This window comes from Salminus brasiliensis, chromosome 3 (assembly GCF_030463535.1).
Source record: "Salminus brasiliensis chromosome 3, fSalBra1.hap2, whole genome shotgun sequence".
Lineage (NCBI taxonomy): Eukaryota > Metazoa > Chordata > Actinopteri > Characiformes > Bryconidae > Salminus > Salminus brasiliensis.
The window spans coordinates 11,607,110-11,624,417 of NC_132880.1; the positions used below are offsets into that span (position 1 = coordinate 11,607,110).

The window sequence follows — 17,308 nt, forward strand, 5'->3', positions numbered from 1 at the left end:
CACCAGAAGGCGGGGTCTATTTGAACACGGGTGGGGAAGAGACACTGTTTCACAGGGCACAGCTCCAGCCATGTAAACATTGATAGCAGCAGAGAAGGAAGTCCAAAAGCAGTTCAGTGGAGTGTGGATACACCTCGGTCTGCTTAGACCAGCGCGGGGCTGCAGGCAACACTGATCTGAAGGAGGAGACACAGGTAAGCTATACAACATAGGAACCCTCAAAGGATTGCATATCTGTATGTTTACATTTACTTTCCGTTCTGGGGGTAAGTAAAGCAATATTTATCGCTTAAGCCCGCTAATTTAAATCCAGGAATTAAGACTATAGTAGGAAAGTCCTGCAGCTCTTTTCGTGCTGTGAGGAATTTTCTCCATTAATGTTTAAAGGGGAACTCCCCGTTTTTTCCAAACGTTCTGCGTGTTTTAGTAGTTGAGGTGTAAAAGCATTTATTAAGATTGTAAAATGGTTACTTGAAATGGTCATTAAGAGAAACCTAATGACGCTGTTTACAGTGATGGTGATTGGAGTTATGGTGTCTATCTGGGAGTGGCCACTTTTTTTATATAAGTTTTCATAAGTAGTGTATAGTAGTAAATTATTGAGCCAGTTCTCCTAAAATTAGTAATTGAATGGTTGCATAAATAAAAAATACAACACCATTTGCTTTGACAGTTATTTTAATCAAGCATATAAATAGATTGTATACTTACAATTATAAATAGTTGTAACAAAAATAGCATCCTACTATTAACCAAGATTGATTATTTAGGCCATTTGTTTTCTTACCTGGGAACCCTGAATGGTGTACATGTCTGGTCTTCCAGTATACTTGTAGCAAGGGCTTAGTGCAGGAGCAGGGGTTGAGAAAAATGTGGACCAATTTGGGACCTCTGATTACTGGGTTAGAAAACATTGAATCAAGCATGCAGTTTGCACAATTCTAATTGGTAGAGTTACGCTGTTGCTTGTTCCAAATAAAGAAAGAAATACTGACCAAAATATGTCACATTTAAAAATTATGTTTGATATGCAATATAATGGCTTAATCAGTTATACAAGTGTTTCAATGAATTTATTAATATCTGGTTGCAAGAATAAATTGTGCATGGTGTGTTAATGCTACTATATGCTAAAGATTAGTATTCAGTTACAGTAATGTAAAATGTGTAAATTAATGTGTTATTCTTAAGTTACTATAGTAAGTAAATCTGAAACCACCTTCTGTAGAGATTAAGAATCTCAAAGAAGTTAATTAATAAAAACCCCACCACATTCCATATCTACCATAAATTGTACAGAATAATTGCCTCTACCTGAAGACACTGTCACAGTTTCTGTTTTATGCTTACTGGGATACTTGGGGTGGCAAATTTTATCTCCCAAATCTAGTCAAATCCAATCCAAATAAGGTTACTGTTGGTCTAAATAATCACAGGTTAAAATGGCTTCTGGCACAAAGAACAAGGTGGTCTTTGCAATGTTCTAAAATGTAAATTCAAATTGAACCCCTGAAAAAGGTTGTGTCAGTTGCATTTCCTAATTGCATGTTTTTCCTCCATACTTTTCTCCAAACAGTTACTGTTCTGTTGGCATACCTTTATATACTGATATGGCAACCACTGTGATGGAGAAGATTGGTCGGCTGTTTATTAATCTGCAGCAGGTGAGGCAGGTGCCCCAGCTGCTAAGGGAGGCGGTGCCGTCAATTCCTGCCACAGTGCAAGATGTGGAGGTGCCCCGCTTCTTCCGCGAGTGTTACATTTTTGCTGGTTACAGACCCCTTCACCAAGGCTGGCGCTACTACTTCCTCTCACTGTTCCAGCGCCACAACGAGACAATAAATGTGTGGACACACCTGCTTGGGGCTCTGGCAGTCCTTACCAAAGCAGCTGAACTGGCTGAGACCATAGAGTTCCTCAGGGATCCCCACAGCTGGCCGTTGCTCATTCTCCTCCTGTCCTCGATAACCTACATGACATTCAGTGCTGTGGCTCACCTGTTGTCAGCTAAATCTGAACTCTACCATTATGCCTTTTACTTTCTCGATTATGTAGGAGTGGCACAGTACCAGTATGGAAGTGCTGTGGCACATTTCTATTATGCCATAGAAAAGAGCTGGTACACACGGGTGTGGGGAATCTTCATGCCTGTCGCCAGCTTTCTCTGCTGCCTATCATGTCTGGGCTGCTGTTTCGGAAAGTACCAGAACTACAGCCTACCTTCTTGGATTCGTAAGGTCAGTCAGGTGTTGCCGTCTGCACTGGCCTATGCTTGGGACACAAGCCCTGTTTTCCATCGTGTCTACCTCTGGTACCTCTCCTGTGGAGAAAAGGATTCCACAAATGACTATGCAGTGACCTTCCATTGTGGCCAACTCGCTTTTTTTCTCTCCAGCGCCTTCTTCTTTACTTACCCTCTGCCTGAGTCCCTGTTCCCCGGACATTGTGACTTCTTGGGTCAGGGCCACCAGCTGTTCCATGTGCTCCTGGTGTTTTGTACGCTCTCCCAAATCCACGCCTCTTACCTGGACTACCTTAGCCGCCGTGACCTTTACACCAGTCTTCATGGTGACAGTGATGCACAGGTTTTTGTATTGCTGTATTTGGTGACGACAGTCATCTGCACTCAAATAGTTGCCTATATGATTAAAAAAGTAAAATGTTTGCTGGTAGAAAAAGCCAGATTAGATTAAGAGACATTTAAAAAAACAGATCTGTTGTGCATCACTACTTACTACTAGTAGTAGTAGCAGCACAATGCACTAATTATAAGTGCTGACTTGATTTAATATAACAAAACTTAAATTAAGAAAATGATTAATGCATTCATGTTTTTGCATTATTTAGTCATTGGACTAGAGACAAGAGGAAAATGCACATATAATCAAGTAATACAATGCCTTTTCTCTATTGTACTGTATTTATAAGATATAAATATTACATTTCTGAATAATGCTCATTTATAATGCTAATTCAAGTAGAGCTAGTCCTGATTTCTAGCTTTCATAAATAAATATCCAGCCACACAGCTTAAATAATATATACAGTCACACAGTATATACATGCAAAAGTAATAACACCTTAAATACAATATGTTCATTGGTTCCATTATGTTAAGCAATGGTGCTCTAAAACATACTCAGAATTTTAATATTATATGTAATTTCTATCATTCATGTCTCTGGGCTCAGCATACCAGAAACTACACACTATGTGTTTCTTACTGGTGGCCTGTAGTGTGAATTACACTTTCCAATTGTAAGGGGAGCCCATGAGCAAGAAATACCAGTTCTCCATAATACAGCTTTAAGTTTGCTTCCTGTATATGACTTTAGATTCTGGTCTAGAAAGTCAACCAAATGTGTCATTTGAACAGGGGCACCCAAGCTTTGCACACCTAGCCATGAAATTCCCTTCAGTTAATTGCCCAGTTACTTTTGAGCCTGTGTGTAATTGTGTATTTCTTGTACACCATAAGTATGTAATTTTTTTCATACAATGTTTAACATTCTTAATATGCCAGTATTCCAGTATTGTGGAAACTAACTAAATGTTTACTATGTTCTTAAACTTGCAAATCAAGGAAGAGATTTGATATTGAAACAACATATTAATCATTTACTTGTTCACTTTTTTACATAGAGTTACTTGAGGTGGAAGTGTTAATATTTAATTTAAAAATGTAAGTAGGCCATACCTTTTAGTTTTATCTATTAACAGCAATTGCAGACAGTTAACGGTCAGTACCTTATCTGGGTTATTTGATGGTACATGTATAAGGAGTAACTATCAGTACGAGGACAAATTTTATTGTGCCTATGATGCTCTGGTGTCAGTGGACAAGCAGCTGCAAAAACCCTCTGGAATTACAACAGTTTGACAACAGCAGTATTTATTGTATGTGTACTTTATTGGATATTCATTTTTCTGGATTCAGTATTAGGACACCTGCTCATAAGAGTTTATCCTACTATTGGATGGAGCACCATCATTCCATAGAACGCAGTTCCACTGCTTTACAGCTCAATGCTGGGAGTCTTTATACCCCAATAGTCTACACTTGGGACTAGGCATGGCTCTACAAGCCAATCCCTCTACTAGTAGGTATTATTTATGTTATGTAGTATTGAAGTGTTTGACCAATCAGTATTTTTTTTTTAAGATTCTCTAGGTTTCACATAATATCTTGTTTTTTTTTTTTTTTTTTGCATGACTGGGATATAGGTTTATGTCTTATTCTGTTTTGGAGATCACATTGAACATAACATTTGAATTTCATCATGTATATAATGAAAGCTTTGATTACCAACAAATAGTAAATTGCACCAATAAATTGCAAAAATAGTGTAAATTGCACCAATAAATTGCAAAAATAGTGTAAATTGCACCATGTTTGTGTCCCTGCATGTAAGAAGCTCTGTTTTTTTTTTAATAGGAAATTGAACTACAACTGTCAATTGTGACTAATACAGCTTTCTGTATTCAAACAATGATAGACATATGGTAGATATTTTCTTTCTTTATTAAGGTTTATCTCTTATTTATATATAAAATGTATGACTTTCCAACTTAAAATATAGTGGTTCATTGTAAGAAATCTGCCTGGTTAGAAATGAGAAATCTTAGTGTTGAAAATCTAATACACAGTGAAACCTCAGAAACATCAGGTGTGCTCATGCGTAGAATTGGGTTGGGTACCCCGACAGACTGTCCTAGCCTGTCCATGATTTTCTTGCTATCAGATGTTTTAAACTCATATAAATGAATTTGCCATATCAGTCATTCAGGTCACTTTGCTTTTGATCCAAGTGCAGAGTGTGTTTGTATGGGGAGGAGGTGTGATGATACAGTTAAGATAGCTTGTGGACTGTGGGTAGGTGCGCAGCACTGTTTATTCAGCAGCGTAATTGCTTAAGGGTAGAAGCCGACTGGTTCTGGTCTTCAAGCTTCTGTACCTCCTGCTGCTGGGCAGCTGTAAAACCAGGCAGTGGCTTGGGTGGGTGCATTTCCTTAATAATCCTTCTTGACTTCCTCAGACAGTGTCTGGTGCATAAATCTAAAGGGTTTGGAAGCTGAACCCAGATGATGCACTGTGCACACCACCCTCTGCAGAGCTTTCCGCTCAAGAGTGGTGCAGTTCCCATACCAGGTGGAGATACAGCCCATCAGAATACTCTGCACAGTGCAGGTGTAAAATGTCCTGAGTATGTGGAGGTTCATACCAAACCTCCTCAGCCGTCTTCGCCCCTTGTGTGGTGTGTTCTGTTAATGTATGTTCCTCTGTAACACCAAGGAACTTGAAGCTGCTGACCCTTTCCACGGTGGCCCCATTGATGGAGATAGTGGTGTGCACTCTTTCCTGTTTCCTGAAGTCCAAAACCAGCTCCTTGGTTTTGCTGCCGTAAAGAGAAAGGTTGTTTTTCTGTTATCAGTGTGACAGGAAGCTAACCTTATCATTGTTGGAGTAAAGGCCCACAATTGTCATGTCATCAGCAAATTTAATGATGAAATCTGTGTCTGGTTGTGCAGTCATAGGTGTACAGGGAGTTCAAGAGCAGGCTGAGCACACATCCCTGGGGGGCTCTGGTGACAAGGGTCAGTGAAGAGGACATGGATGCTGCCCATTCTTTCCACCTGCTGTTGTCCCGTCAAGAAGTTCAAGATCCAGCTGCACAGAGAGCAAAACTCAGATCACGGGGCTTGATGTCAGCCTGGGTGGAATGATGGTGTTAAATGCTGAACTGTAGTCCACAAACAGCATTCTCACATAGGTATTCTTGTCCAGGTGGTAGAGGGCAGTATGCAGAGTCAGGGCAATAGCATCATCAGTGGATCTGTTCCGTCTGTATGCAAATTGCATTGGATCCATGGTGTCAGGGAGTGAGGAGCAGATGACAAGTTGAGACATGCTGAAGATGTCTGCAAAGACTCCAGCTAGCTGACTGGCGCATGCTTTAAGCGCTCTACTGGGTATGCCGCCTGGACCAGCAGATTTACATGTGTTGATGCGCTTAAAGAATCTGCGCACATCAGCTTCGGAAACAGAGGGTGGGTGGGACTCAGCAGTGAATGGTGCGTTCTCCATGGCCATCTCGAAACAAGCATTAAAGTAGTTTTGCCTGTCTGGAAGCGCGGCGCTAGTGTTTACCATGTGCTTCTGGCATTGGTGGAGCTGAACTGTGCTTCCACTTTGGCTTTGTACTTACGTTTGGCTGCTTTTATGGTCTTATGAAGAGCATAGCTGGCTATTTTATACTCTGTATGAATCCGGTGACTGAGTCTGCGTACTGGTCAATGTTGTTTTACAAATCACGAAACATCTCCGAGTCCACGTCATTAAAACAGTCCTGGAGCATTGAGTCTGATTGGTCTGACCAGCGATGAACTACACTGATGGTGGGTGGCTCCTGTTTGAGCCTCAGCTTATGCTTATGACCATATCACCAGCTTTCCAAGACCATCTCTTGGTAGAGTTCAAGTTTGTGGTCTGTGTGAATTGGAAGTGTCACACTGGATGAACTGTCGTCAATAAACTTGAGGTGACGATGTACAGAGACTCTCTGCCTGCTACAGTTGCACAGGTGGCTGAACTTTCAGATTTCAGGGCAAACTACTGGGGAAATTACGAGGACTTCTTTACAGTCATGGTGACAGGAACCAGGAGTCACAAAGTCAACAATACAAATACTGCCATTTTATTTATAATGCAAAACTACCAGTGAGTCAGCACATATTTTACATGTTTATTAATGATGCATTTTGTGGAAAAAAATAAATCTTAAAAAGTAATTTTGTGGGGGACCATAAATAATGAGAGAGTTAAAGAGTTAAAGAGTTAAAAAGCTAAACATTAGTGATCATTTATATAGAATTTGTTTTAAATCATTTGAAATATTCAGAATTTGCGGAACCTTAAACATTATACTTTAAAAACAAACTCTTTACAATGGTTATTTAAAGATATTTTAGAGATAATTCAATATGTCCCACAGAAAACAAAACTGGTTCTCTTTTGCCACTGTTTAAATACTTTCTTGAGAGTCTTTTTTTTAAGTAAAGGTCAGCATGGAGCCTGATGAGATTAATATGGGTTTTACCAATGAGTGTGAAAAGTGGTGTCTGGAGGTCTGAGGAATGTTTCTGCACTGATGAGTTAATTAAAACTTTTGGTATCTCACTGACTCATACAGTACAGCGTCTGCGGGAGGAAGCTATTGGTCACATTCAACCGCTTTACTGCCCTCTAATGGATCTGCCATTGCTTTTTCAGGTCGGGCTGGGTGGCCATTTACTCGGAGAAGGTAAAAGAGAGAGTTCGTTCTGAGAGGACTTTATGGAGAGCAGAGAATGTTGAGCAGTATCAGAGTGTGTATGACTGACTCCGGCAGGTCTGACAAACCTCTACCTGCGAGATTGGACTAAGTAGTATTGAACATTTTCGGGTGCAGGCACTGTTAAAATAGATGATGTCATGTGGCACTGTGTACTTAGAATAGGTTAAAGTTGTAATTGGAGAAAACGGCCAAAGCTCTGCTTTTCTGGGGGCTTTCTTCTGTGGACTAATTCTAAAGTCTGGGAATTCGCTGCCATTTTACACCAGAGAAAGTAAACATAACGATTTGAGTTATTCATGGGTTTCTGATTGCTACTTTAATAGTATATGAACAACAACAACTATATGAACTATTCTTTTTAAATATTTTATAAGTGTTCTTTTCACACAACCTCACACTACATAAAGAGGTTTATTTTCCTGGTTGAAAATGTGCTCCTGTCACTTTAAATCTTGCAGCGAATAGCGGATCAGTGATGGCGGGGAGAGGCTGTAGGGCTGGAAAACGGAGCGCGTAGGAATACACACTTACACACACAAACGGATAAACGCGACCATGGGCATCAAATTATACTACACTACGGTCACTGCTTCAAGAGAGGTGAGATGGCGTAACTATATGATGAATGGGATCAAATGGAACAATGGCTGCAGAATGAGGGCTTTTAAATAAGCAGAGAGATTTGACACACCCAGTGCTAGTAATGCATCTTTTCTGAGCAGAAAGCCACATGTGCACACACGCTTGTTTGCAGGTTTATGCTGACCTTTAAATCCATTATTAAGCACATCTTAGAGATTGGAAATTTGGTGATTATTTAATCAGGAGCAAAGCGTTGAGGAAGTGCAAACTCATACCTGTTAATAACGGAAGTGATAATGGCCATCTGTGCCTGTTTCTCAGTTCACAGACTAATTGGCGGTAAATTGTTTTCCCCCTCTTGTGTTCTTCGTGGTTGGTAACGATACTACTATACTTACCTTTCTAATGGCTTGTGTGGAGTGGCCGTGGTATACATTTGGGAGGCCAGTAGCTGAATCTTAAATTACACCACACGGCCTATGTAATGTGCTTTGTATAGAAAGATTAAGGTAATAAAACGTTGGTTTATACATCAATTGGTGCATTACATGTATTGCGTGACTAACTATATATGTTGGACCTAGCTAACGTTTAGTGCGGAAGCCATAGTTTCGTGCTTGGTGTGTCTAGTACGCTGCAGCAGTAGAGAGCCATTTGATATTCATCCCTTGAAACCTATTTCATCTTTATAAAATGTGTCTTTTTGTGTGTTTTTTTTTATTATTATTATTATTATTCTTTTTTTTATACGCAAACAAGAACTAACGTGTGTAACTTAATCTATAGTCCTATAATTCTCGACCCAACACTTTAGGTCTCTAATGAATGGGATTTAGTTCTTTCTGCAGCATTAAAACAGTTGGTCAAAAGTATGCACATTGATAAAGTCCTTATCTACTTATGTCTTGCTCTAAATGTTTCTGATATTTCTGACTGATTTCGACTGAATAATGGTTTGACCCTAGGCGTAGTCATTGTGCAGATGTGTTCTTCAACTTCCTCAATCTGCTCTCTGTCAGAGCGTTTCCCAATTAATCATCAACCCAGTTTTTTATAGCCAGGACAACAAGGAAAAAACTTTTAAAGACATAGTTCCTGTGTGAGGTGGCTGACTTTAATATGTGCCAGACATTTGGTTTGTGTGTATGTGAATCCTACAAATGTTAGGGTAGAAATGGTTAAAAAAAAGGCATTCTTGTCAAGGTTGTTGATGTTAGTTAAATCAATTGAATTTGATAAGCTTTCTGTAATTGTTTGTATGTGTCTGTACATGCCTGACAAGGGGTGTTGTGGTTTGGCATTTTCACAGTATAAAATACAAATAAGTAAAAAATATAGCTGCAAGAAGCAATCCAAAGGTTCATACATAAAGAGGCCTTATGCAGGTTGGACCAACTAGGCCTAAAAAAAGACTCCAGCAGTTTTGTCTCTTATTTACAGAGACAGGATGATGAATGCAAGTAAGTCAGAGTTAGTTGTCAAAAGGTATGGATGTCTGGAGGTTTGCAGAACATTCTAAAGACAATTAACACAGTAGGACTGCCAATAACAACTATTTTACTATCAATTAACCTATCAACTATTTTTCTTTTAAAAAGTCAAACTGAGCAAGTTTCTTTTATTTTAACTGTAGGTTCACTAGCAAATACAACATGCTGGGGGAAAAAACATCCAGCAGTGCAATTTCAAAACAAAGTTTCTATGTGATCTATTGTATTTATGATATTCTCTACACAAGGAAATGTACTTAATTAATGGCGGGAATAAAATAATTAGGTACATATCCCATCCAACCCAAAGCACATAGACCTGTACACTGGCACAGTCAATCCCAGAAGCCCAAATTCTACCCTGTAAATTTTCTCTTATTCTGTTAAAAAAGTATTGTTATTGGAACAATTAGGGTAGCAGGCAGACGTGTGTAACAAGTATTTTTAGCAACCAAAAGGACACCCAATTTTAAAAAGCTTCCCTACTAATAGTTACTGAACATGACTAGACAGCACATGCAGTGTTTCAGAACTGTAGCTTTCAGTGGAGTTGACTGTAGCCAAAGACAGCTGAATTTATACTTGCAGCAGTTACTTGGAGGGGTTAAGAAAAAGCATTTCGAAATCTGAAAGGCTAAGTTCATAACAATAAAAAAAATGTTGCACTGGTTCACAATTTTGATGTTGATGACAATGCTGAAAATGCATCAATTACATTGGCTAATCATGGCAGCCCTGCAATATAGATGTAAAAAATACATGATCCATGGTACATTTTCTGACTGTATCAGAACTGTTTCAAATTGTATTTGGAATTTTGTTTGAATCCTGAAGTTTAACTGTTTTATATGCTTGCCATAAAGAGACCCAGCACACCTATAACTGACCTCTTTGAAATATAAGAGGCAAGTAAGTGAGTTGAAATTTGTCAAAATGCCCATTTGGTATAATTATTTATCAGGGTCTATTTATGTAGCATTGGCCTCACACCTTTTTGACTTGCGTTTGCTAAACTCTGCACACTTGAACAATCATTCTATTAAACCCTAAAACAATTACAGTATTTAATTACATTTAATGTGAGGGTGATTGCTCAGGTTTGTTTAAGCTGGATTTAAGATGATTGGCTGCAGCACAAATAAGCAACCTTTTTTTTTTTTTAAACCAGTAGTAACTTTTTCTTTTTTCTTCTTTAATGTATAATTCAGCATGTTTCTGTTGCAAAATACACACATTTGCTCATACATATATGCCTACAAGCAAAATATATTAATAGGCTCAGACATCTATGATGTAGGCAGAACTTATGATGTTTGATGATGTACTCTTTCCTAGGTGAAATCACAGCAGGCTGAAGTGATGCGCATCCTGGAGAGTAAGAACATCCAGTTTGAACTGATTGATATTTCAGTGGGCGGGGCTCTTCGGGATGAGATGAGGACCAAATCCAGCAACCCCACAGCAGTTCCGCCACAAATTTTCAATGATGATCAGTACTGTGGGGTAAGAACAAGTAGAGAGACAGATGTGTGTGTGTGTGTGTGTGTGTGTATATTATATTAATATAATAAGATATATATATAGTGCCCTCCATAATTATTGGCACCCCTGGTTAAGATGTGTTCTTTAGCTTCTAATAAATTGAGTTTTTTTCTAAATAATATAGGACCACGATGGAAAAAAGAGTAAAATCCAACCTTTAACTGAATTTTAAGGGAAAAAAAAAATCCCTGACTAAGAAATAATTATTCTTCATAAAATCACCTGTTCCACAATTATTGGCACCCCTAACATTTCTTAGGAAATAAATGTAATTAAAGTATTTCTTTCAATTCTACAGTAGTTTACGAAGTTGATCAGAGTATGTAGGAACATTTAATTAGTAATTCACAACTTCCTGTTTCCCTGGGGTATAAATATGACGTGACACAGAGGCCATTTCTCTTCAACATGGGAAAGACAAAGGAACATACCATTCAAGTAAGGCAGATGTGTGTTGACCGCCACAAGTCAGGCAATGGCTACAAGAAAATAGCCACTCACCTCCACCTGTCCATATCTACTGTCAGAGGAATTACTAAGAAGTTTAAAACAACTGGAACAGTGGAAAACAAGCCTGGACGATGACACAAGTTTATTTTGCCACCACGCACAGTGAGGAGGATGATAAGAGAAATAAAAAGGTCTCCAAAGCTCACTGTTACAGAATTGCAACAAATAGTAGCTTCTTGGGGTCACAAAGTCTCCAAAAGAACCATCAGGCACTATCTGCATGCCAACAAGCTGTTTGGGAGGCATGCACGGAAAAAACCTTTTCTCACTCGCAATCATAAACACAAACGTTTGGAGTTTGCTAAGCAGTACTGGAACTTCAACTGGGGCCGTGTGCTTTGGTCAGATGAAACTAAGATAGAGCTTTTTGGCAACAAATGCTCTAAGTGGGTCTGGTGTAACACAAGAGCTGAGTATGCAGAAAAGCACCTCAAGCACCTCATGTGAAATATGGGGGAGGATCAGTGATACTGTGGGCCTGTTTCTCTTCCAAAGGCCCTGGGAACCTTGTTAGGGTGCATGGCATCATGAATGCTTTGAAATAACAGGACATTTTAAAACAAAATCTGGTGGCTTCTGCCCAAAAGCTGAAGATGGGTCATCACTGGGTCTTTCAGCAAGATAATGACCCAAAACATATGGCCAAATCTACACAGAAATGGTTCACCACACACAGAATCAAGCTCCTCCCATGGTCATCTCAGTCCCCAGACCTCAACCCCATTGAAAACCTGTGGGGTGAGCTGAAGAGGAGAGTGCAGAGGAGAGGACCCAGGTCGCTGGATGATTTAGAGAGATTGTGCAAAGAGGAATGGTCAAAGATCCCTCTATCTGTATTCTCCCATCTTGTGAAACATTATAAGAGGAGATTAGGTGCTGTTTTGTTGGCAAAAGGGGGTTGTACAAAGTATAAACATCAGGGGTGCCAATAATTGTGGCACACATGATTTGATGTTAAACAATTATTTCTTAATGTGGGATTTTTTTCCTACTGAATAAATTCACTTGAGTTAAAGGTTGGATTTTACTCATTTTTCCATCGTGGTCCTATATTATTTAGAAAAAAACTCAAATTTATTAGAAGCTAAAGAACACATCTTAACCAGGAGTGCCAATAATTATGGAGGGCACTGTATATATATATATTTTGCTACTGAGTACTCCAATATAAGGCTATATTGGCTAAATTGGTAAATTGAAACAAAATGCATCATTATAGTAAATATTACAGAAACAAATGTATTACCTGTAGCATAACAACAAAAGACAAAAATACTTCCTTGTACGAAAGAAACTTGTGCTCCATCATTTAAGACCTCTCTCTGCTGCCCAAATAATATGGCTGTTGAGAACTGATTGTCATATGTTAGTAAAGCATTGTTAAAATAAAACTAAAATATAAGATATATCAGCCGGTCAGACTGGTAGGTGGCAGCTGGTCTGATGCAGGTAGAGGGGACCCCAAGCGGGCAGTCTTCCAGCAGGTCAGGCTAGGTGACTGAGTTGGGGGGCTTTATAAGAAATGGCTCTTCCACCTGTTGAGGTTTTCCTAATTTTGGGAAGTACTAAGAAGCCAGCACCCAGAGATCTAAGTATTCTTGATGGCTCTAGCATTCTGATAACTAAAAGTACGAGAAGGGTATAACAATCACAAAGTGGTACTGTGTAGGTCAAGTTAAGACCTTTCAGAGATACGTGTTCAAATGGTACAAAAGTAGAAAAGCAAATAAAAATGTTTGAAAATGAATGGAAAGCAAAACTCATGTTTGACTGCAAAAGATCATCTAGAAGATGTAGCAGACTCTGGAGTGGTGGTGCACTGTTCTACACCACTCCATACATTCATGTGAAAAAATTTGAGCACTCCACGAAAACCATGGAGTGTGGGTTTTTAGGGTAGACACATTTGACATACTGTAACTAAACAAATAAAACTGAAGAAATGTCATCTAAAATAATTTATAAATGTAATTAATACAAATGCAATTTAAGAGGACATAGTTGCTAATTACAATGCCTAAAATAGGAATCGAGTGCAGTACATCAGCTGTAAATGATTAGAAGTCAGCTGTTCCACTGTCCAGAGAATCATTTACAAGTGGAAATGATCACCAACATGACCAGGCCAGGCCACCCTAGGGACTTCATCCTAAGAGATGCATAAAGTGGTGTATTCACCCTTCCCAATTTCCCCCAATTGCTGTATATTTGTCACAAATTTAAATCATCCAGTGTAAGATTATCTTACTTACTTAACTTATTTTAATAATCCAAATTCATTTGACAATTTGATTCAATTTCACTAGCTACACCCAGGCACGATTACTGATCTAAACATTACTGTCTGGCAAAGTGAAGCAGGCTAGTAAGTTTTAAATGGCAGCACATGCCAGCTTCTAAAGACCTTCAAATACAGATGCAAAACAAAGACGTTGAAATCTATCTGGTCACTATTAGCATATACATGTTTGATGAAATGCAGCATTTTATGAACAAAACATCTGTCTAACAATTAAGCATAGGGGTGGATACTTGTTTGCATCAGAGAGGCATAATCAACATTTTACTGGTAGAGGAAATAATACACATTGTATTAACATTACACCAGCTATAAAAATAAGTTTCAGACAAGAATAGGATGGCTTCTATAGCTAGTGATTCTAAACACACTTTAGAATCCACAATGGCCTACTTTAAGCTGGAAATTCTGGCATAGCCTTTTAGTCCCTTGACCTAAGCATAATTGAAAATCTGTGGATAGACCTGTGTGCGCCGAGCGGTGTGTGCAAGGCGGCCCAAGAATTTCACAAAACCTACCTTTTTGCAGGAAGAGTTTGCAAAAATTGCCCAAACAATAATTGAAAGACTGAAAACCATTTACAAGCTGTGATGCTTGACAAAGAGGGTCATCAAGTACTGCCCATGCAGGATGCCTATACCTCTTGCTTTGGGGCATTTGCATTTTTTTTGTTAAATGTTATCTTTACTTGCCATTTGGAAATCATCATCTTTTATTCGCTTAGCTGTTAACCTGACCATGAATTTTGACCAGAGGTCCCCAAACATCTGCATTCTACAGTGTTGTTCATTGGTCAGAAGTCATTGCATCATTATTGATGTTTAACCAAAATCTTTGTTTACTGCCATTGTATTTTTTTGGTGCTTTTTATCTGTGTGTGTCTCTGTTTTTTCCCCAATAGAACTATGAGATGTTTTCAGAGGCAGTAGAAGAGGACACGGTTGAACAGTTTCTGAAGATCGCGTGAGCGCCACACCTGGTCGCATTCAGTTCCTAGCCCTTACTTGTTGTCCCCAAACCCTAAAGAGAATGCCTGTGTCATCTCCTCTGCCTGCTGGAAAGGCCAACCTGCTCTTCTCTCAATGCCATGTTAACATGCCACAAACATATAATCCCCCCATCTCTCACCTCTGAAAGCACATACCCTGTGTAATTTAGACTTTAATTAACCTCAATCACTTTAAATGTGGTTGCTCATATTTTTGCTTGCATTTATGTGACTTTGTTTGAATTTATTGGTTGTTTTTGTTGGTTGTTTAGCTTCCAGTGTGTAAATATCTCTAATTTGCAGTCTTGTTAGAACTAAGGCTTCTGAATGTGTGCAGTTGGGTCACGTAATCCTGGCTGCAACCAACTAATTACTTAATCTTGTGCTAATCCACACTCATGACAATACTTACAAATCATTCAAATCTCATGTGGACCATAAAATATGGTAGAAATGTGTTTTCTTTTTGCTAGCTTTGAACCATGTTTATTTTACATTGATGAATTAATTTCAGGTCACAGGGGTTAGCATGCTGGGACGAACTATGCCAATACCTAAAAAAAAACACAGGCTACAATAACAGCTTCATTTACAGCTTCATTTACAGCTTTATACAGACTGCATGTTCTGTCACTTCAGAATCCACCATGTCTCCAGAAAACAGCTCTTAAGTAATATTAACTCACATAAATCAGTTGAGTGGATATCATTCCATTGTGTTTAATGGTGCCAATAAGTTTCCATGCAGGTGTGTTTTCCGCATAAGCATAGTCTTCTCTTTACTTGGGTAAGAGCAAAGCTGTGGTTAGAAAAAAAGCTCTTGTTTACCAAAAAAAGCTCCAAGGTTGCCAATAATTCAGAACATCACAAATCAGACTAGTATTAATAACTTGTGTAATTCTTGTCTTCTTGCTAACCCTTTACTGTGATTTTCTGCTCTGTTTGGACTGCAAGGTTCTCAGCTGAACATGTCCACACAGCACAGCTTGTAATTCTGTGACCTCTATTTTGGTGATGAGACCGGTTAGACTTCACTTAAGGCACTTGATTTGTTCTGTGTATTGGATTCTAATGACTGGGGCTGAAAGCCACTGGGCCAACGTCATAAAAATGAATTCCCAAGTAATGACTTCTAGCATTAATCATGGTTTGAAAAAAGAATTGATATGAGGTAGTAATTAAATTCTGGAGAAGTTTTAGTACTAATGCTATGCCATCATGATGTATAATGAAAGAAATTGGTTGGTTTGGTGTGAAATGCTCTAAACATACATACTCTATAATAGGAACGTGAACATCTAAAACTAATGCTCTATACTTACTTCACAAGATGTTATTACTAAACTTAGTGGAGTTCCCCTTTAAATCATGTATGTTTGATTATCAGAATATTCAGTAAAATGTTCTTGTAGTCTCTGTGTTGTGGTCTTTGTACTGCCTGGCATTTGGGCTTGTGCCCCTTTTTGCCAAAACAGGAAAAAGAGAGAAAGAAAACATGTTGTCTTCCAAGAAGATGGTGAGTTGGTGAAGTATGGGTCAATAAAAAAGAAAAAAAAAGAAAACTGCCAGTGATGTTGTGCATTTTTTTCCATAGCAGAAAGGGGAAGAAAGTTGCTGATACATTTGGAGCAAACTACTGACTGATTTACTGTTAGGATTGTAGTTTCTAATTGTCTTAACACAAATCAAGGGAAGATCTTGCAGTTCCAGATATTTTGCTGAGAATTCCCTGGGCTCAAAATGAATTTTGATTCAGTGGAGCTCAGGCTCAGAGTGGACTAGTGTGTGTTGTAGAATGTGCCATCTCGGTGCTACTGTAATTTTTAATTAACACATCTTCAGTCACCCTTTCAGCTCTCTGCTAAGTTCAGTCTGATGAGGGAGCAAAAAAGTTACACACAGGACATCAATGTCATCCTTGTTTATGTATGTATGTTGACAAAGGAAAGGCCAGAATCTTAATGTCACTGCACTGTGCAATGACAACAAATGATACAGTCACAACTTACCATTGAAATGCATCTGCATGCATCATGGCTAAAGATATACAAATTGTTGGGTAATTTACTATAGCAAGACTAAGGCCATATCTGGATGTGGAAGTTGGAAGTTTTTTTTGAAAATCTCTACATCTACACAAGGACAGAAAAGTAGCCAAAAATGCTCACATGAGTGCAGCCCAATAGGCACAAAATGTATGCGGTCAGTTATCAAAGCATTTCACTGCTGGTTGTACCATGTATAACTATGTATGTGACAAATTAATTTTAACTTTAAACTTGGAAAAGGGCATGAGATTGTGGGTTCAAACTATGCTCTTATGTGGGTTATGCCAGTTTTATAGTATAGCTTTGGAGTATTATTCTGTTGTAACCTCTTGTACGTTTGGTTCTATCTACGTACCCTGGCTGAACCCCAAGCCCCCTTCTCCCAAACATTTTCCTTTATCTAGTGGCTGTCCATGTCACTCATATCTACATTCGCCACTTGCCATCCATGCAAAAACAACTGGCAGCAACCCAACCTCAAAGCATTATAGATTCACCCTCTTGTTTTACAGTTT

The 17,308-nt window shown here is 38.8% G+C and overlaps 2 protein-coding genes across 2 annotated transcripts; both read left to right on the forward strand.

The window, feature by feature from the left end:
* Nucleotides 1-105: 105 nt before the first annotated feature.
* Nucleotides 106-4,319, forward strand: paqr7a (progestin and adipoQ receptor family member VII, a). Its single transcript, XM_072674645.1, has 2 exons — nucleotides 106-194; nucleotides 1,577-4,319. The coding sequence occupies exon 2, from the start codon at nucleotides 1,611-1,613 to the stop codon at nucleotides 2,691-2,693; it is 1,083 nt and encodes a 360-aa protein (XP_072530746.1). The 5' UTR covers nucleotides 106-194; nucleotides 1,577-1,610; the 3' UTR covers nucleotides 2,694-4,319.
* Nucleotides 4,320-7,282: 2,963 nt separating this feature from the next.
* sh3bgrl3 (SH3 domain binding glutamate-rich protein like 3) lies at nucleotides 7,283-16,163 on the forward strand. The gene is made up of 4 exons (XM_072675448.1): nucleotides 7,283-7,301; nucleotides 7,793-7,934; nucleotides 10,742-10,909; nucleotides 14,659-16,163. Exons 2-4 carry the CDS (start codon nucleotides 7,890-7,892, stop codon nucleotides 14,722-14,724), a joined length of 279 nt encoding a protein of 92 aa, XP_072531549.1. The 5' UTR covers nucleotides 7,283-7,301; nucleotides 7,793-7,889; the 3' UTR covers nucleotides 14,725-16,163.
* The last annotated feature ends 1,145 nt before the right edge of the window (nucleotides 16,164-17,308 follow it).

Coding starts and splice junctions, on each gene's coding strand:
- sh3bgrl3 (XM_072675448.1), top strand. CDS start 7,890: ATGGGCATCAAATTATACTACACTACGGTCACTGCTTCAAGAGAG. Junction 7,935..10,741: donor CGGTCACTGCTTCAAGAGAG/GTGAGATGGCGT, acceptor ACTCTTTCCTAG/GTGAAATCACAGCAGGCTGA. Junction 10,910..14,658: donor ATGATGATCAGTACTGTGGG/GTAAGAACAAGT, acceptor TTTCCCCAATAG/AACTATGAGATGTTTTCAGA.
- paqr7a (XM_072674645.1), top strand. CDS start 1,611: ATGGCAACCACTGTGATGGAGAAGATTGGTCGGCTGTTTATTAATCTG.